Here is a 20,511-nt window from a genome sequence, read left to right on the forward strand (position 1 = left end):
AGGAGAACTGGAGTACGTGTAAGAGTAAAACTTGACAGGGAAGATACACTGGACAATGAGTGTGAATTAGGGTTCTCATTTATTCAGTGTTTTCAGAGCATGTTCCTGTTCTCATTGATAACATTGGTGTTCTTTCCATCTTAGAGATAAAAAGATCAGTCTACTCATTATAACTCAGTAAAAGCCAGTTCTGAGACTAAATTGCTAGAAACTTGAAGATTGTTCTATTAATCCAAACATAAAGTTAATAGAGATGCAGATCAGTGTGGCAGCAACTGAAATGGGGTTGATATAAAAGCTGTTAAAGGAAAAATGAAATGGACCTGGTGATTAATAATACAGGGGATAGGCAGAGGAGGCAAAGATAACCACAGAGATGTTGAGCCAGAGAAAAAGAGTAGAGAGGGATTGGCATTGCCAGAAGTTGGAAGAGGAGAAATTTTAGAGTAAAGTTGATTTTTCAACTTTTGGAATTTGGAGCCTTAGGGGAGGGAAGCTAGATGGCCATCAATACAAAGACCGCAACATGAAAGCAGTAATCTGAAATACAGCAGAGACCCAAGACCTGGGCATCAGCTTAGTGCCCTGTAGCCAGGGGCCAGGAGGAAGAGGAATGACTGTGATGAAGAGAGAGTGGTGAAGTGGTACAGCCAGGACAGTGGGAAGCAGCGAAGATCAGATGGTCAGCAGCCAAGCAAAGCCTTCTTTCCAATTGGAGAGACTCACAGATATGTGAAGGCAGGGGTTGGAGGGATTTTGGTAGTTGCCACCAGTGATGGTTCCTAATTAGACTTCTGTAACCAGACATCATCATGGCTGTTCCACTAGTAACCAGCCTGTGTGTTTCCATCCTTCAGGTGGTATTGGAATGCTATGTAAGAAAGGACTTGGTCTACACCAAAGCCAATCCAACGTTTCATCATTGGAAGGTCGATAATAGGAAGTTTGGACTTACTTTCCAAAGCCCTGCTGATGCCCGAGCCTTTGACAGGGGAGTAAGGAAAGCAATCGAAGACCTTATAGAAGGTATTGAACTTGTCACTGCATTCTTAGTGGGACTATGGAAATGTTCCAAATTCTTTTTAATTCCAATAGTCTGCCATCATATATTTGTGGTTTATTTGTGGGAGGGTTTGGGGCCAGGTCAGTAGATGCCAAAACTTTTGGAATATCCAAGGAGAGTAATTAAAGTGACAATGCGGGCAAAAGGAGATGGGTTTCAGAGTAAGGAGTAATCCCAATTGATTTTTGGACTCTGCTGTGAAAACACAAACAGGCAGGTTCTGGATTTCCATGTGCATGTATTTTTGACTGCTTTCACCTTGTCCTGACTATTGAAACGGCTTTGGTCTGGTCTGTCTTGGCTCAGAAGTAGAGTATGGATTCTGGCGGGCCCAGACAGCTCCTGGCCTACCCACTGTCCTCCTGTAATCAGAGGCCCAGGGTGTACGGCTGCCACTGAAAAGGAAAGGGATCTGTGACCTCTGGAGCCCTGGTTCGGTTTAGGCCGTGGTCTATGGGTAAGTGAGTAGTAGGCATTGTGTTACATCTGATCATGGCCTGGAGGGCCCTTGGGCAGTCAGTTCTCATAGTGGACTTGGCGAGAGTCCACAGATGCAGACACAAAAATTCTCCACTGCAGCACATCCAGATATCAAATCAGAGCATTAAAGAAGCCATAGACAGGGCCCTGTGAAGAAAGAAATATCAAGCAAGGCATATTAATGCCAAATTCAGATCTTGGGGAAATTAATCATCAAAGAATGTGTGTTTCATTTGCTTAAGAAATAAAAGTGTTCTGAAGTCATTTTCTTCATTGTGGATTTGGGGGAAGAGAAAAAAAGCCAGTCTTAAAAGACAAATTACCTAACATTATAATCAGTAGTAAGACAAGTCTAGCTAGAACATGAACCCATAAACAACTATGAGATAGCCAAAAAGAGATGATAAAAACCAGTGTTCAAATTATAGGTCTGACATAAGTGGCAAATATTTAAAATGTTATTAAACATAGCTTTTTCATGTTTAGAGAGAAAACAGCTCCTATATTATTGATAGACGTTCACATTGTGTCCATGTACTTAATTGCACCACATTTCATTCTCCTACTTGTAATTTTTTTCTCTATATACATTCCATCTAGCTTTTTTTCCACCAGTTTTCCTTGAATATTGGTTTAATGGAGTAATTCGGAGTAGAGAGAACTCCTGAAAGACCAATAGGAGTTGCACAGAGCATATTGTGGAACTGTTGTTTTTTCTCCTGCAGTCTCTTATTGGAAATTTAAGTATTTCTCATCATTTCTGAGCAGTTCTTTTAATTTCAATTTCATGTAATAGCAAAATATTTTCTTTTTCTTTTTTCTTTTTTTTTTTTTTGAGACGGAGTCTCACTCTGTTGCCCAGAATGGAGTGCAGTGGTGCGATCTCGGCTCATTGCAACCTCCGTCTCCCAGGTTCAAGCGATTCTCATGCCTCAGCCTCCCCAGTAGCTAAGATTACAGGTGTCCGCCACCACACCCAGCTAATTTTTGTATTTTTAGTAGAGACAGGGTTTCACTATGTTGGCCAGGCTGGTATCGAACTCCCCCTCGTGACCTGCCCGCCTCAGCCTCCCAAAGTGCTGGGATTACAGGCATGAGCCACCACGCCCAGCCAACAAAGTATTTTCTAAATGCATATTTTAAAAGATCTAACCAAGAAAAGGAAAAGAGAGAGAATAAATTTCCCTTTTGGTATACCTGTCACTGATGCAATTTTAAATACGTTCTTCTTTTGGCCAATTAAGTTGATCCATGCATTATTGTCTGCTATTCAGGGTGGTGGGGGGAAGTAGGGCAGTTGTACCTGATTCGCATACCAGAATGAAGAAAAAGGTGAACAAGTAAATACATTGAACTTTAAAGTCCACTTGGTTCCATGATGGAACAAGGAGGGTTTTCTAGCAAGAGCTGTAATTTTGACTTGGAAAAATAAAGCAAACTCACTGATGCCTTGGTATTGCAAGAGAAAACCCCCTTGCACAGGTGTCCCCTTAGAAGGGAGCCCACAATTTGGGATTTAGAAATAGAATATCTCAATTCAGAACTGGACACAACCATACAAGCTATTGAGCTAAAATGCCTTCATTGGTAGATGAAAAGACCAGAGGCGCTAAGTACAGTTTACACAGTGAGATTGTGGCAGGTCTCACTTAGAGGTTCCCTGTCCAGTGCTTTTCCCACTACACATCTGGGACCTCAGGGTCACTACAGAGGCTGGGCTCGATGCATGTCCCTCAGAGGAGCGGGCAGCCTCTCCCCTCCTCCACGGTGCCTCTCTGTGTGCTTATTCTGTAGCAGCCAGTGCAGAAGTTTGAGAGATTAATTGGGAACAACAGCAGGCAAAGTTAATTTAGGGAGCATCCTGGTAAAAATCAATTAAAGAAAAGTAAATTAAAAGCACTCAATTCCCAGGTAACTTATTTCTGCTGGTAATTCACATGCAAAAAGAATGGAATGTGGTTTTATTAAAATATCCTTTTTTAAAGGGTTGGATTTGATGTATCCTCTTGGGAAACACTTTTTATGACATTTTTGTCTTTTTAGGTTCAACAACATCATCTTCCACCATCCATAATGAAGCTGAGCTTGGAGATGATGACGTTTTTACAGTAAGTTTCCTTTGTCCTTTGCTTTCCAGATTAGTTGTTGAATAATCAGAGAAAGGTTTTGTTTAAGGGCATGAGGCACACTTTGCAATGTGGCGCTTGCTGTTGCTGTTTGGACGGCATCAGAGCGATCTCTGTCTTACTACAGTTTTTCTTGGGCTGGGTCTGTCCCTGTTGCTTACGGTGCAGTGGTGTCATCTGCCACACAGCACAGCATTGTCAGCTCTCTCAGGTCTGTCCAAGGTTCTTAAAGTCTTTGCTCAGATTTAGGATGACTGGCTGCCCCGGTTTGCCCAAGTCTGTCCTGGTTTTAGCACAGAATGTCCCTAGTCCTGGGTTACACCTCAATCCAGGCAAACAAGAACAATTGCTTGCCCTATTTGGAGTCTTCTGTGAACAGGCTTCCCTCCCTGGCATCAAGGGGGAAAGCCAGCACTATCTTTCCTGATGAGTAATTAAACATCTGATAAGAAAGGCCTGAAGGCTGACTTAAGGTTAGGCCCAAATGTGCTAACGCAGGAAAGGGCTTAGCTGTTTTGACACAGCTTGAGTTAATGGGATGTAACTGGAAGCAGAATGATTTCTCAGCTTGCTGCTTCAATTAAATCCTGTGCTTCTAGAAGTTAATTAACAAATAGTTCATTGCCTGCCTGCTGTGTGCTTAGAGCAGCAAGTTACGCTGGACAGCATTTTTTCTTTCCTATTTATTTATTTATTTATTTTCAAAAATGGGGTTTCGCTGTGCTGCCTAGACTGGTCTTGAACTCTTGGGCTCAAGCCATCCTCCAACTTCAGCCTCCCAAAGTGTTGGGATTACAGGTTTATAGGCTTGAGCCACCACACCCAGCCTGGACAGCATTTTCAAATTCTGGGCCTTCACCTACAATAAGAAATATATGTATGTTGTGACCCAGGACACATATGTCAATAGATGCCTAAACCAAATCATATTTCATCCTCTGCATTCTGATTTTTTTCTGTTTCATTTTCTTCCATTTTTTATTATAAAACTTTTCAAGCACACAGAAAAATGTAAAGTGCAGTGAATGCCTGCATACCCTACACCTAACATTGAGCAGTTGTAACATTTGGGTACATTTGCTTGATCTGTGCAAGAGTGTGCTTAAACACACACAAATATTTTTGTTGTTGATCCATTTGAAAGTAAGTCACCTCTCACACTTTAGCATGTATCCCCTGAAGTTCACAAAGGAATTTCAGGGCAGTGAAACTACTCTGTATGTCACTGTAGTGGCAGATGCGTGTCATTATTTATTTGTCCAAACCTGTAGCATGTATAACACCTGAATCCTAATGTAAACCGTAGCCTTTGGGTGATAGTGATGTGTCAGTGTACTTCATCGATTGTCACAAATGTGCCACTGTGGTGGTGGTGTTGATAATGGGGGACTTTGCATGTGTGGGGACAGGGGAAATCTCTACTTTCCACTCAGTTTTGCTGTGAAACTAAAACTGCTCCCAAAAAAAAGTCTAATAAAAATAATTTATAAAAGAAATAAGGCATTTTCCTGCATAAACATACCACCATTACTATCCCTTAGAAAATTAATAAGAATTTCATAGTGTTGTCTAATATCCACTTCATAGTTCCCCAGTTGCCCAGGAGTGTCTTTTGTAAGCTGGTTTTTATTTTATATTTTAATATATTGGGTGCAACCCATTAAACTTTCTTCCATTGTACTCATGGTTTGCAACTGGTGATTTGAAAAACCATTGCTTTGGGAATACAAAGGTATGTAAGCCATGGCTCCAACCCTCAAAGAGATCACAAGATGTTTTCCAGAAATGAGACTGACCCATGAGAGGCTTACAGACTGTGAAAAGTAGTCTGGTTGAGAGATGAAGGAGGGGCATGGGATCAAAAAAGTCCTCGCTGGGGGTGAGGCTGGACTGAACCTCTCAGTTGCATTTGAATGGGGTTCAGGAAGGGGCTTCAAGACCTGGAAGCCATATGGGCAAAGGTGGAAGCAGGGGTGTGCATGGTGTGTAGCCTGAGCATTGACGACCCAATCTGACTTGAACTGAGTGTGCCGAGGGGGTTTCAGGAAATGAACTCAGTTGTCCCTCCTTGGATTGGCTGGTGTGGTGTGGCTCCAAACAGGCTTCCTATAGTGCTCCAAGCAGATCCTCTCAACAGTTGGCATGTTGCTTACATCTGTTCCTTTGTCACATTTTGAGAGACAAACAACAGCAGGCGGGTTAAAGGTGGCTTCCTGTGCTCCAGAGCAAGCCTGTCATTCGCAGCTGCTTCCCAGCTACCTGCCAGAAGTGATTTATAGAATCAGAAGAGGGTGAGAGGGAAAGGGATGATGGAAGCCAGAATCCCTCCTGGTTTTGTCCTTTAATCCACAGGGGATCCATGTGCTACTCTAGGCTAACACCAAATGCCTGGAAGAAAGTTTAGAAGCAGCCCTGCTGCTTCCAGGCACTTGCATACTCACTGGAGAAAGAGCACCGCTTAATTTCTTGTATTCTGTGTAGACCGTGGTGTGTGTGATCAATTGCCTTCATTCCATTTGTTTACAAACAAGGACCTATTAACAATAGTACCTCCTTTCCCTAGAAAAGCCCAGTCATTAGGCCATTGACTCTTAGGAACACATTCCGTGGGAAAATGGGTCATTGGGACTTAGAAACCAGGTCCCCCTTCCTTTATGAGCTCCCTGTCCTTAGATTTTCTGTCCTGAGGTAATAAAATGTCTGGAACCTAGGAGCCAGGAACATGAGCACTGCTTTAGCTCACGTGTAGTCGACAGCTTCCCAAAGTGTGGTTGTGTTCTAAAACTTACTGGTAAGACAGATATGTAGAACTTGGAACTCATTTATCATAGGGTATAAATGAGGATAAGACTCTCCTACAACGTATGATGGATCAGAATGACAACAATTTTCTGAGGGGACAGCATGTGTGTGGGAAAACCTTTAGTGTTGGAACATGAGGAACCAGGTGTGTAGCTTTTCTGTTTCTGCTGCTGGAGCCAGAGGTTTCCCTCTGTTTCAGGAGATTCCTGTGGCTGAGGAGGAAAACAGGATATTGATACACAAGAGCAAAGCACTCCTTAATATTCTACATTAACAAAGCCTGCGGGAAGAGGCATCCCCAGCCGCCCTGTGGAGTGGCTGTTTGGACTTGGATGCTCACAAAGTATGGCTGTCTCTGCTCACACTTTCCCAGCTCTCATGGTTATCCCTCAGACCAGCTTGTCCTGACCTCTCAGGATGCTAAAACTGTGTTGCACTCCTCGGAAGCAAATGCTCTGCTGCCCGTTGCCTGCACCGTTGCCTCTGCGGTCTTCCCGTGCCGCTCCTTTCCATCTCACTGACCCCAGCTTGGTGTGTGATCACATCTTTCCTGCTGGAGTCTCCTTCTGAGTTTTGGGCTCTTTATTCCCTTCATGTTTCCTTATATTTCTCCTTAACCAATTATGATTGTTCTTTCTTCTTTAAAATCCCATAGCACTTGGTATGTTGAAAGCCTGCCCTTTCTGTTTTCCTTTCACAATTTATTTGCTGGACGAATGAATCTTCCCCTGATTAGATTATAGGCAAGTAATTCATCATGGTAGTCTCTACAATCCAGCAAAGCTTTGCTCTGTAGATGCTCAATAAATAGGTAAAATGAAATGGGCTGGATGAATGGATATAGTATATATAGTAATCATAGGTTTTCATATTTTATTCATTTGCTTTATTGTTATCCTCAGGGACTATTTAAAGGTAGGTGATTTTGAGGGATTCTAAGGTTTGTGTTGTTTCTTTTAGCTGTGTCTCTGCTCAATCCACAGTTAGGGTCTGAGCCCACAGTGCCATCACTCATGATAAGCCTGCTAAGGCATCTTCTTGCCCTCCCATCTACTCTCTCCCTTACAGCAGGTCCCTTCTCGGCCCCTCTGCTCTGTGGGGGACCTCAATTGTAGAGGTGAATCCAATTGAGCACAAGCACCTAAGAGGCAAGGGTGTACCCCGGCATTAAATATGGGTGCATCACGGCTTTCCCGCATCTGAACCATTTGGTACAAACTTACAAGTTGAATAATGCAAAGAATATAAAACAACAAGAACAAAAAATTTCAGCATTCCGTGTTGGGGAGTTTTTTGGCGTTGCCAAGAGTTAGCATACGGTTGTTGGTGCCTCTTCCAGACAGCTTTTCTTTTACTCCGGAGCTGGGGAGACTTGAGAGGCATGGAGTTGAAAGACCCTGAAGTCTGTTTCCCCTGTTGGGTGTCTATAACTGACACGTCTTGAGGAGGCCCAGGTAAACCTGAGCTATGAAAAGTTTAGCTCTGTGGATAAGCTGAGCTGGTTTGCTCTCCAGCTTAGGACCAGCTTCCTCCCAGGGCCCTGCAGTTGGGGACTGGGTGAGGGTTTGGAGCTGGGCAAGGAGGTAATTGGGAATGGAGCATGGGAGTAGAGAAAAACTGGCTGATTATGGAGAACTGGAGAGGTTTTAGGCTTTCTGGTCCTTTAATGAACAAATTTCTAAATTCCTGTGGGTAGGATTTGGTCCGTTAAAACCTGGTAGTTTATTTACTGCTGCAGAATTCTAAAATTGTTTCTAAATTTTATTAGCATCTTCAGATGGACAAGGATAATTTCTAAGTGATCTTGGGAGAATGCGGCTGCAGTATATTCGTACTCGGAGAGCAGGCTCATCTGGAGTCTGTGTCGAGCGTTGTTGCTTCAGCTGCCATTGTGCTGAGTGGCCGGACAATGGCCTTGAATCTGGGGGATTAGGGAAATAGTTGCTTTATAGGAAGATACTTGTGGGTGTATAAATTAGCCAAGTATTCATCTTCCATAATAAAAAGCCCTCAAATAGCATCTACATCTGAAAATCAGGAAGCAAAACCATGACATTTTGAAAACAGAGAAATACCAGAAGAAAGAGCCCCACAAGAATCGAAAATGAGTTTTTCTGGGGAGTGAGAAGCTGAGATGGGGAGGGCTGAAACAAGGGGTTACTGTTTGATTCATTAAACGGCATATATGCACTGCTTTGATTTTTTAAAAAGAAGAATGAGAGGGGGTTTTCGTGGAAGGGTTGCCAAGGGAGGAGTGAGGAGAGACACATGAGTTCCAGCCATCCTGATTTCCGCCATCTGAGGGTTCAGATAGATTCGAGGGACTCAGCAGAGGTGGTGGTCTGTGGCCCCGGGCGCTCCCGGGAGTGGCCGCCACTGTTTTCTCAGCCTCATGTTAGGAAATAGGACATCTACCTGGTAAATAATGGCATATTAGAAGTAGGGTAAGTGACGAGAGTTAGCTGGAAGTATTTGGCTTGTTGGGAGGCAAGGGTAGCAGTAGATGTACCAAGTGCTTAGAGTTACAGATCTTGGAATTGGAAAGGATTGTGAATTCATCTGCTCCAGCCTTCTTTCTAGCACTGAAGTAGGATTTGCCTCATTTTACAGACACAGTTGCAGAAGCAGCTCAGAGTCAGATGGGTGACTTGCCTAAGATCTCACAGCTAGTTCATGGTGGAGGAGCAGCCAACACTATCTCCCAAGCTTTCCAGTTAATCGCTGCTGTTTTTATCTTCCTGGGTTAATAATTGTATAGTTTTGTGTTTGTTTTTTTTTATGACAGAGTCTTACCCCCATTGCCCAGACTGGAGTGCAGTAGGTTATGATTATGGCTCACTGCAGCTTCAACTTCCTGGGCTCAGGTGACTGTCCCACGTCAGCCTCCCAAGTAGCTGGGACTACACGCACATGTCACCACACTCGACTGATTTTTTTGTAGTTTTAATAGAAACAGGGTTTTGTCATGTTGCCCAGGCTGGTCTTAAACTCCTGGGCTCAAGTGATCCACCCATCTCAGCCTCCCAAAGTGCTGGAATTACAGGCGTGAGCCACAACGTCTGGTAGCTTTTCTTCTTTTTTCACTTTTTTTGTTATTTTATTAGATTCAGGGTATATTTTAGATACATGTGCAGGTTTGTTACATGTAAGTATTGCATAATGGTGAGGTTTGCGCTTCTAGAGAACCTATTGCCCAAGTCCTCAAAATAACAATTAGAAGCATGACCATGGGAAACCTCTACCATATATAAGATTTTGATTTTTCTTTCCCCCTTCCAAGTTTCTACTGCCACCAAAGTATTTTGTTTCTGGATTTGGGCAGCCCATCTCAACCGGGATTCCTAATTAAGCCCTGGCACCATCAGACATCCATCGTATATAATTAATTGACTTCTGTGCACTTAGAATGGTACCAACTGCATACCATCGCAGAATTGAGAAGACTCATTCAACAGCATTTTGTGTGGCACTTAATGCTTTCCCAGAAGCCAGTCGAAAGGGGCTGGTATTTGGGTTATGTTTTTGTTGTTGTGGTGGTGGTGGTGGTGATGGTGTTTTGTTTTGGTTTTTTAGTTTTTGTTTTTTTGAGACAGTTTCGCTCTTGTCACCCAGGTTGGAGTGAAGTGGCACGATCTTGGTCACTGCAACCTCTACCTCCTAGGTTCAAGTGATTCTGCTGCCTCTGCCTTCTGAGTAGCTGGAATTACAGGCGCCCACCACCATGCCCAGCTAATTTTTTATTTTTAGTGGAGATGGGGTTTCACCATGTTGACCAGGCTGGTCCTAAACTCCTGACCTCAGGTGATCCACCTGCCTGGACCTCCCAAACTGCTGGGATTACAGGCATGAGCCACTACACCTGGCCAGGTTATGTTTTGGTTTTTCATTATACCTTATTTCTTCAGGTAGGCAGTATTCCTCCTCATAGGAAAAAATGCCCTGTCCTTTGTAGCAGCATCACCTTCTAGCCATGTCTTGCCCTAGCTGGAAAGCTTGGCCCTTCCTCATGCCCTATGCTTGAACCCTTGACATCCTGTTTATTACAAGCTGCATTTTCTGACTGTCTGGCTATTCAGAGCAGTTGTGTCTAATGACATCCCAGCCCCCTCCCATCCACCTCAGGTGTTGTCTACAGCATGGATAGAGCACATAGTTAAAACCAAAGTACTGAGACAATGTTGGTTTTGCCCCAGATGGCCTTTTGGGTATTTGCAAGTTGAGTTTCTTTTCATTCTTAAGTGGAAAAATGAATTTGTTGAATTTTGTACTTATCAAGGTTTCATTTACAGAAGCAAAAGGGCAAGAATACAACATCTTCCTTTTCTTGAAGATTTTTTTTCTACCTACTCGATCCCCAACAAACATTAAAGCTGAGGGCAGATCTACCAGTTTTGTAATGAATGGGGTTCATCGACTGGCTTTCTAAGGAGTGTTTTCTTAAAGGTGAGGTGGCGTGTGATCCCTGTGTTTGGAGTCTGAAGAGAGGCCTACATTCTAAACTGGATTCTGCTTTTAGTTAGCTGTGCTTTGGACTCAAAGCCTTCTTGGGATGGACATATTTCCTTTGAGTCTCCATTCACTGGCCCAAGGGGAGGAGAAGGAAAGGGACAGTGATGTGGAACCATTACTGTCCCTGGCACTTCGCACTGCACTCCTGCATACGTGACTGCATTTGGTCCTCACAGCTACCCTATGAGTACAGATCGACACTTCCATTTTTGCAGATAAAGCTACCACAGCTCAGCAAGATGAAGTGACTTGTCCTCAGTTCCACACTGCTCTCCCAGAACGCGAGCCCGTAAACTGCTTGCTGCCTTTCAGAGAAGCTTAAGAAAAGGAAATAGCTATCTAACTAAGTTTCAGTACGTTTTACATTGTCAGTATACCAGATTCCTTTTATTGCAGAAAAGCTGCCTAAATGATGTGCATTTAAACTGGTGCATTGGCTTAAGACCTCAGTCATCTCTTTGCTGGAGGTCTGAGGTTCCCCTGTCCCTGCTTGAAAGCCTCAGTCTCGTTTTAGAAGATCAGTTGATCAAAAATATTTTCTGGTGTCCTTACCTTTAGAAGTAAGGGATTGGGGCAGAGGAGGGAAGGGGTGACAAGTAAAAGAGAAAATAGTTTGAAAATATAAATTACTTCTACAGAGTTTAGTGAACCTGATCTATGGTGGTTGATTAAGAAAAGCAAAACTGTTTCGGGAGGGCAGCCCTCCGACCCCAGGGAGCAGTGCATCCCGTAACAACTACTGATTGAGACCCATCACTGCATGGGGTGTCAGAAGAAGGTCTCAGAAGATGGGTGGGGACTCCTTTATCTTCTAAATGACAATAACTCTCAAGCTCACATTACACTGTAAGAGGAGGATCTTTTTATCAACATGTAATACCTATAGTGGCTACATTAATTAAATGTCTAAGGATCTAAATAAAAGCTTTGGAATGCTCTCAGTTTCAGGAAGCCCAAAGGCATTTTGCAAGCCCTACCACTTGTGTCTTGCTTCATTTACATATATATCATCTCATCTTTTTAAGCTGTGGACAGTGAGACACTTTTATTTCCATTTTACTAATTCATACAGAGTATATATTCAGGGTTACCTGAAACCCAGCCTTCCTGCTCCCAGCCCCTCAGTCCCTCCAGTGAAGCTAAACTGTGGGTTTTTTAGAGTCCTTTTCTTTCATATCAACGTATCATCTAACTTTAAAATTTAGACGCCGAGCATGGTGGCTCACAACTGTAATCCCAGCACTTTGGGAGGCCGAGCGAGGTAGGAGGATCGCTTGAGGCCAGGAGTTTGACACCAGCCTGGGCAACATACAGAGACCCTGTCCTGTCTCCACATAAAATTTTTTCAAAAAAATTAGCCAGGCCTGGTGATGTACTCCTGTGGTCCCAGCTACTTAGGAGACTGAGGTGGGAGGATCTCTTGAGCCTGAGAGGTCAAGGCTGCAGTGAGCTGTGATTGTACCTCTGTACTCCAGCCTGGGCAATAGAGCAAGATCCTAACTAAAAAAAAAAAATTTTAAGAAACAAAACTTCTAAAAAATTGTTTTTGTTGACCTGGCGTGGTGGCTCACACCCATAATCCCAACACTTTGGGAGGCCGAGGCAGGAAGATCACTTGAGCCTAGGAGTTTGAGACCAGCCAGGGCTATAGTGAGACCCCATTTCTTTTTGTTCGTTGGCTGGTTGGTTGGTTTTTGTTGTTGTTAATTTCACAATGAAAGAATCCTCTAGGTCCTAGAGAGAGGATGACGTCCTAGAGTCTAGAACGGGGTCAGAGTCATCTCTCCCCCAAAGCCCCGACAGCAGCTGCCTCAAACCGCCTGCTAGCTGGGATTGTGAAAGAATACAAGTCTGGCCTACTTCCTGATCTGCTGCCCCTTTGAAAGAGGACACCTGGAACCAATGCAGGCCCTCAGGACAGATGAGCTGGAGCTACCTGTTCCCAAAGACCTGTTGACAAAATGGCAGATGACTTCCTGTTTGCCAAAGGAGAAAGGACTGATTGCAGGTTTCTCAGCCCTAGTAGACCTGCGGGGAAAATCTTGCAGCTTATGCAGTCTGAGCCAGTAGTCTTCTGAGACACTCAGGCTGAAGTTAAGAAAGGAATGAATATATATATATATATAGGGGGCGGGGGGAGTTGTAAATACTTATATATAAAATGAGAACCCCTTGCAAAAGGAAGAATATTGCTTTGGTTACATCAGCTATTGAGATGTATTTTGGCAGTAGATTGCAGCAAAAATAATGCAAACGTAGTGCGTAACTACTAGTTAGCTACCTTTAAAAATTCAGAATAGCAGTAGCATCTGCAGATAAGGCAGAAACTCTACTTAATCAATCTAAATTAATCCTGTAACTTTTTTTTTTTTTTTTTTTGAGACAGTCTTGCTCTGTCACCCAGGCTGGAGTGCAGTGGCATGATTTCAGTTCAGTGTAACCTCTGCCTCCCGGGTTCAAGTGATTTACCTGTCTCAGCCTTCTGAGTAGCTGGGATTACAGGCGCCCGCCACCACACCCAGCTAATTTTTGTATTTTTACAAAGATATTTTGTATTTTGTATACAAAATACTTTGTATTTTACAAAGATGCGGTTTCACCATGTTGACCAGGCTGATCTTGAACTCCTGATCTCAGGTGATCCACCCCTCCCTTGGCCTCCCAAAGTGCTGGGATTACAGGCATGAGCCACTGCACCCGTCCTAATCCCGTGGTTCTTGAATCAACTAAGCAACGGGCTTAGTCAAATTCCTCTAACCTGTAATGTTCTTAGGAGCAGGTGAGAAGCATTGCACATGAAATTGTTAGGGCTCAAACAGACCTTGGAAATCATCTAGTGCAACCCCCTCATTTTACACATGAGAAAACTGAGGCCCCCAAAAGTTAAACAGTTTGTCCAAGGTTCCTGGCCTGGCCTGAAGTTGAGGTTTTCGAATCTCTCTGTATAGTGCTGTTTTTGCTTAGCAGTGCTACGTGATTCCTGGATGATGTGTTCTAGCTCCTTAAGCCATTTCTTAACATTGTTTTCTATGGCCCTATTCAAAACATGTAGGCCCAGTGATCTCCCAGACAGGCTGGTCAGAGAAGGCTTGGCTCTTTGCACATTGTGATTTCTGCAGTCAGCCCTTGTGTTCCTGGGAACATGAGGATGATGAAGTGGCTGTACTTGTTTCCTTGCCTCTCTAGAGGAGGGGTTTGTCCCTTTTATCTCCATCCCTAAGACGCAGGAAGAAATTACACATTGCCAGCCCTCTAATAGTCTCACCCATGTACTGGATGGGAGCATCCTACTTGAGAAGGCTGTGAACCAGGTGCCCCTTGATAATAATCCCAAGTGTCCTTGAGAAAACAGCCCAGGCACAACTTTTCTTTCCCATAGCACTTTTTGCCAACTGCTGCCTCCTTGTCCTCTGCCCCTACCTGCTCTTGGAAAGCAAAGGTTTAGCAGGAAAACCCAGGGGACTTGAGGGGATGCGCATAGTACTGAAAAGACCTCCGAAATGTGAACGTTGAAATCTGTCCAGCTCATCCTGAAGACACAGAAAGTGCCCCCAAAAAGCCCTTGGTCAGCAGCCAGGATTCCATCTCAGAATGGACAATTTAAGCAACCTGTCTCCTCAGCTGGTCTGGCCTGGTGGTTCCTTCCCTCCCTCCTTGAGCTTCCCTTGGTCTGAGAGGTGGCCTTCTACTTGAAGAAGGCTCATTCTTGGACCCAGGGCGTGTGAGCCACTGCACTTGCTTCTTTATGAATTTCCCAGTAAACTCAAGGTCCCTCCATAAGAAAGGGAAAGGTAGCCAAGCTTCCAAGAACAAGAGATCATATTGTACAAAAAAGGCTCATACAGCAGGAAGGAGCTGGCTCAGGTTTAACCTGAGGTGTTGCCCTGTTAGTCTGCTTTCTCCATTCAGACCAATTCCCACCCAAACCAGGCAGCATTGACCTTGGGGAAACTGCCAGTTTATTAGCCCAGGTACCTTCAGCCCAGTGTCTTTTGCACTCAGATTTTGATTTATTGTCAAGCCATCATAACATTAAGGTCAATTATTATTTTTTTAAAATTCTGTCTCAAGTTTTGAAGCTCCATGGAGTTGCTCTCATTTGTTGTCAAACTCTGTAGAGTTACGGGAAATATCTGAATTCTCAAAATAAGTACAGCCTGTGTCTGTAGAATCCGGCCACTGGAAGACTGTTCTTTTTTGAAGATGTTGATCAGATGTTCACTGATAAACTTGAGCCCCCTTTTCTTCCTCTGGTCTACCAATCTAGAACGCTGTGACCCATCTCAGGCACACCCCTCTGAGGAACCACCTGACCCTGACCAGTGCTCTGAGGCCCATGCCCATTGGTGTATGAGGACTGCCCACCTGGCCTTGCCTCTGCCCGTACCACGTGGCATCTCCCCAACAACGTGGTCACTTTCTGTGTCTGAGCCCACATCCCACAAAGCACCCAGCCCAAACCCAAAAACCCTTTTGGGAAGGGATGGGATTTTTTTTTTTTTTTTTTTTTTTTTTTTTTTGAGTCTGAGTCTTGCTCTGTCACCCAGGCTGGAATGCAATGGCACGGTCTCAGCTCACTGCATCCTCTTCCTCCCAGGTTCACGCCATTCTCCTGCCTCAGCCTCCTGAGTAGCTGGGACTACAGGCACCCGCCACCATGCCTGGCTAATTTTTTTGAATTTTTAGTAGAGACGGAGTCTCACCGTGTTAGCCAGGATGGTCTCGATCTCTTGACCTCGTGGTCTGCCCGCCTCGGCCTCCCAAAATGCTGGGATTACAGGCATGAGTCACCGCACCCAGCCAGGGATGGATTTTTTTTTTTTTTTTTTTTTTTTTTACTACCGTAGAGGATTTGGACAGGCCACCCCTGTCCCTATTTCTTTTTTTAAATGTTGGCAGTGCCCACTTTCATTTCTGTACCCTCTGACACCTGCTTTCACACCCTTCCCTTCTCTTTTCTTACTCTCTCCTGTCTGGGTTCTCCCTCATCAAAGGCTTGTCTCAGCTCACTGCCCTGTTAGAGGGCTTTAGAAACCAGGTCACACAGAGTTTGTTATTTGCTACTCAAAGTATGTGGGTTTTTATAGTAACCATAGAAAAATTTGACAGTGGGCCAGGTGCAGTGGCTCATGCCTGTAATCCCAGCACTTTGGGAGGCCAAGGTGGGCGGATCACCTGAGGTCAGGAGTTGGAGACCAGCCTGGCCAACATGGCGAAACCTTGTCTCTACTAAAAATATAAAAAATTAGCCAGGTGTGGTGGCACGTGTCTGTGGTCCCAGCTACGCAGGAGGCTGAGGCACAAGAATCACTTGAACCCGGGAGGCGGAGTTTGCAGCAAGCCAAAATTGCGCCACTGCACTCCAGCCTGGGCGACAGAGCGAGACTCTGTCTCAAAAAATAAATCACATCACATCACATCACATATTAGTAAGACAAATTTAATGAAAGACCAGTAGAATATATCTGAGGCATGCAAAGAAAGGTTATGTTGGAAAAGCTGTTTAATTTACATATTGATAAAATAAAGACAAAAGATTGTGTAATCATCTCAGTGGACAGAAAAATCATCTAATAACATCTAATATCTGGTGAAAATCCTTAGCAATCTAGAATAGAAGGAAACTTTTGGAACTTTATAATCACTCCAATTACCTAGAAATATTATATCTAATAGAAATTCATTAGAAGTGGTTCTATCAAAGTCAGGTTCAAGACAAGCAGGGCACTGTCACCTCTGTTTTTCTATGTCATGTTGTGGAAGCTCTGGCAAAAGATGCAATGAGATAAGAAGATGGTATAAATATTGAAAAGGAGGCCAGGCACAGTGGCTCATGCCTATAATCCTAGCACTTTGGGAGGCCAAGGCAGGTAGATCATGAGGTCAGGAGTTCGAGACCATCCTGGCTAACAAGGTGAAATCCCATCTCTACTAAAAATACAATATATTAGCCGGGTGTGGTGGTGAGTGCCCGTAGTCCTAGCTACTCGGGAGGCTGAGGCAGGAAAATAGCGTGAACCTGGGAGGCAGAGCTTGCAGTGAACCGAGATGGCGCCACTGCACTCCAGCCTGGGTGACAGAGCGAGAGTGTCTCAAAATAAAAATATATGTATATAGGAAAAGAAACCAAACTATCTTTTGTGAGCAAAATGATTTACTTAGAAAAATCTAGTTTCATAAGGGAGCTAAGCAAAACAACCAGATACAGAATCAACACACAGAATCAGTAACTTTCATATACCAGCAGTCACAGTTTAAAACAGAAATTTTTAGGCCAGGCGTGGTGGCTTATCACTTTAGGAGGCCAAGGCAGGCAGGTTGCCTGAGCTCCGGAGTTCAAGACCAGCCTGGGCAACCGGGTGAAACCCCATCTCTACTAAAAAAATCAAAAACTTAGCCAAGCGTGATGGCACGCGCCTGTAATCCCAGCCACTCAGGAAGCTGAGGCATGAGAATTGCTTGAACCCAGGAGGCGGAGGTTGCAGTGAGTCAAGATTGTGCCGCTGCACTCCAGCCTGGGCGACAGATCAAGATTCTGTCTCAAAAACATATATAATAGAAATTTTAAATCCCATTTTATTTTTGCCATAACCCCAAGGAAGATTTTGGCCCCATTTTACAAATGTAAAAAGTGGAGTTAGACATTAACTTGACCAAAATCATCTTATAATTAGCAGAGAATGATTCAAATGTAGTCTGCCTGAGCTGAGACCCTGTTGTTTTCAGCATTGTAATACTCCCCTGCATTTCTTTTGTTTAGTGCCTCATATTAGGTTGCACGCTTCTTAATTGGACATCTTTTTTTTTTTTAGACAGGGTCTTGATTTGTTGCCCAGGCTGGTCTCGAACTCTTGGCTTTGAGCAATCCTCCTGCCTCAGCCTCCCAAAGCGCTGGGATTACAGGCATGAGTGACTGCACCCAGCTGGACATCTTTTTAGTAACAGGCATTGACATTGAGTCAGAGTCAAACCCAGAGGCAAGAGAGTTTTTAGAGGATACATTTGAAGGTGGCAAGGGCTGTGCTCCCTGCATCATAGTGCACAAGACCTCCCAGTGTCAGCTGGGCCCAGATGGCAATGCCAGCCTGGAGACATAATGTCTCCTGTCCACAGCAGGAGACATTAAACACCCACTCTGACCTGTTCTCTCAGGATGCTGCAGTCATGCCTCCTAGGAGCCTGAAGTCCCCGAACACAGAGTAGTCACAGAGGACCTCTGCTTTTGTTCTTCAAAGCCCTAACAGTTCATAGACCCCCCACTGGAGAGCAAGGCGAGTGTAGATACAGTTGGGAGCATGCGATTGCCAAGTCTTTGATTGAAGGTGACAGCTCTCAGGTTGGTAGGTTGGTAGGTGTCAGTAGCTTGTGCACAGAAATAACAGAGAGATGTTTAAGAATCTTGCTTGTGTATTAGGTATGTGCATACCTCGGGTGGGCTGCTTTTCTGCAGCCCAAGGAAACCAGGGCAGAGTTACAGGAGAGCCAGTTCAGAGGTGCATGAGGGTAAAAGAAGATTTGTTTTCCCCTTGCCTTTCTTGGAGATGCCCTGGTAGTACATTCCTTTTGTTTGTAGGTCACACTAGCTGCTTTGTAAGGTTCGTCTGTTAGCATCGATCTGAAATAAGCCTTGGCTTCCAGTGGAGCATTCCCGGAGTTCAGATGGCCCTGAACAACTGGGCCTGTAAGGCTGCAGGCTGAGCTAGGACACACCCTCAGCTCTGCCCTCAGGAGGTAGTAGACTGTGGACGTGCCTTCCAAGTTCTTCTGGCCTTCTTGCTTCACTATAGAAATTCCTCATCGGATAAGGCCTTTCTCAGTCTCACATCCTCTGACAAATGTCTAGGGAGCTTTACACAGATTGTGCAGGGAGAGAGGCTGCACAGGGAGGGAGGGTTGGGGAAGTGGGATGGGAGTATCGGAAGGTAGCGTTTCTGATCAACTCATGAGTCCTAGGAAAAGCTGGATGTGCCTCATTTCTCAGAAGGACTTTCTACACATTATTAACCCAAACATGGGTCACAGAAAATAGGCTGGGTTAGGGTGAACAGATGACTAACACAGTGGTGACCGTGATGTGTTAACTGGGTTTCTGAGAACTAAGTACTGAGAGCGTATTACAACGTTCGATACAAGGGTAACGTCTAACCTAATAGATGACTGTAACGTGACTGTTGGATAAGGATTTAACTCTTGAGACTTGAATCACACTGAAGGGCCCTGATTACTCATTTCAGAGGTATTTATTGACATCTGTAGTAACCTTTGTACTGTGAGACATCATCTCCTCATCTCCTGGGTTTGTATACAGCAGGGTGTGCCTTGTGACTTGGAGAAGTTGTGTTTTGTGTTAATCTCAACAAAATACCTCTCAGCGTAGGAGTTGGAAGTGGACTTACCTGGGTGTGAGAGGCAGCAGTGTGTGGGGCCTATTAGAAATCTCCCTGGGCTTTGTGGTCAGGGAGGCTGCATTTCAGTCCTAGCTCTGCCAGTGATTCTGTGCTTCCATGGCCTGGATTCCCCATCTCTCAGAGTCCCTTAGTGCCAGTGTGTGACGTGGAGATGATGTTTTACCTGTGACCTGCTGGCTGTGCTGAGGAACTGTGTCCACATGTAGCTCAGGGCCTGGCACACCATTAGCACTCACACATACAACACCAAGAAGAGCTGTTTGCGAGGAAGAGGAGGGACGCTGGGGAGGAGTAAGGGCTAGAGAGAAGCCAGGAGTGTGGTGCCTGTGGGACTGCTGCCACAGGAAGGAATCTATAAAGTGAAGGGAAAGTGCACCCAAGTGACAAACCCAGTATATTCTGGCTTAAGTTACAAGAGAATTGGTTTTCATCACTGGGACATCCTAGAGTGGATCAGGATTCAGGCTTGGCTGGATCCAGCAGCTCAAAGGGTCTAAGGGTGGCTTCTCTTGTTCTCATCCTCAGACAAGTCCTTTCCCCACACCAGTGCCAGGATTCAAGGCTTATAGGACCCTTAGATCTTGATTACAGAAATGGAGACAGCTGCTTTTCTGACCTCTCTGTCAAAAATCTCTCTATATTGCTTCAGAGAGCACTGTGTGTTCATATTGAAATTAGTCACCATGGCTTGGGGGATCAGAAACAGGCATCAGCCATGCATGGCATAGACCAAACCCAAGTAGAGAAAAATCCAGGAGGGTTGGGTCCCCAGAGAGATGCTGCACGTGTGGACCAAGGTTTAAAAACTAACAGTGCTTATGTTGCATAATGGAAATATAGGTGTGTTTTTCCTAAATTCTTGTGCTATTTTTCTGAGTATGTATTACTTTATAAATGGGAGGAGGATAAAAAGAACTTTTATTAGTCTATTTGTTTTGATCTTGTCCCTAAAATGATTTATGATAGCTAACAAAAGCATGTAAAATAATAGACAAGTCCAGGTATGGTAGCTCATGGCAGTAATCCCAGCACATTGGGAGGCCAAAGCAGGAGGATCACTTGAACCCAGGAGTTCAAGACCAGCCTGGGCAACTTGGCAAGACCCCCATCTCTACAAAAAATA

At 44.4% G+C, this 20,511-nt stretch overlaps 1 protein-coding gene across 7 annotated transcripts in view; it reads left to right on the forward strand.

Moving 5' to 3' along the window:
* The window catches only part of SPRED2 (sprouty related EVH1 domain containing 2), a 126,719-nt gene that overhangs the window by 98,258 nt on the left and 7,950 nt on the right, over nt 1-20,511 (forward strand). For 5 of the 7 annotated variants that reach the window (XM_065527022.2, XM_065527023.2, XM_005575727.5 and 2 more), the window contains 2 exons: nt 858-1,026; nt 3,587-3,651. In XM_065527022.2, coding sequence (XP_065383094.1) covers nt 858-1,026; nt 3,587-3,651 — 234 coding nt within the window. The remainder of the gene's footprint in view (nt 1-857; nt 1,027-3,586; nt 3,652-20,511) is intronic. The other 2 variants (XM_074011649.1, XM_074011650.1) reach the window with 1 other exon arrangement.

The sequence above is a fragment of the Macaca fascicularis genome, chromosome 13 (assembly GCF_037993035.2).
Source record: "Macaca fascicularis isolate 582-1 chromosome 13, T2T-MFA8v1.1".
Classification (NCBI taxonomy): Eukaryota; Metazoa; Chordata; class Mammalia; order Primates; family Cercopithecidae; genus Macaca; species Macaca fascicularis.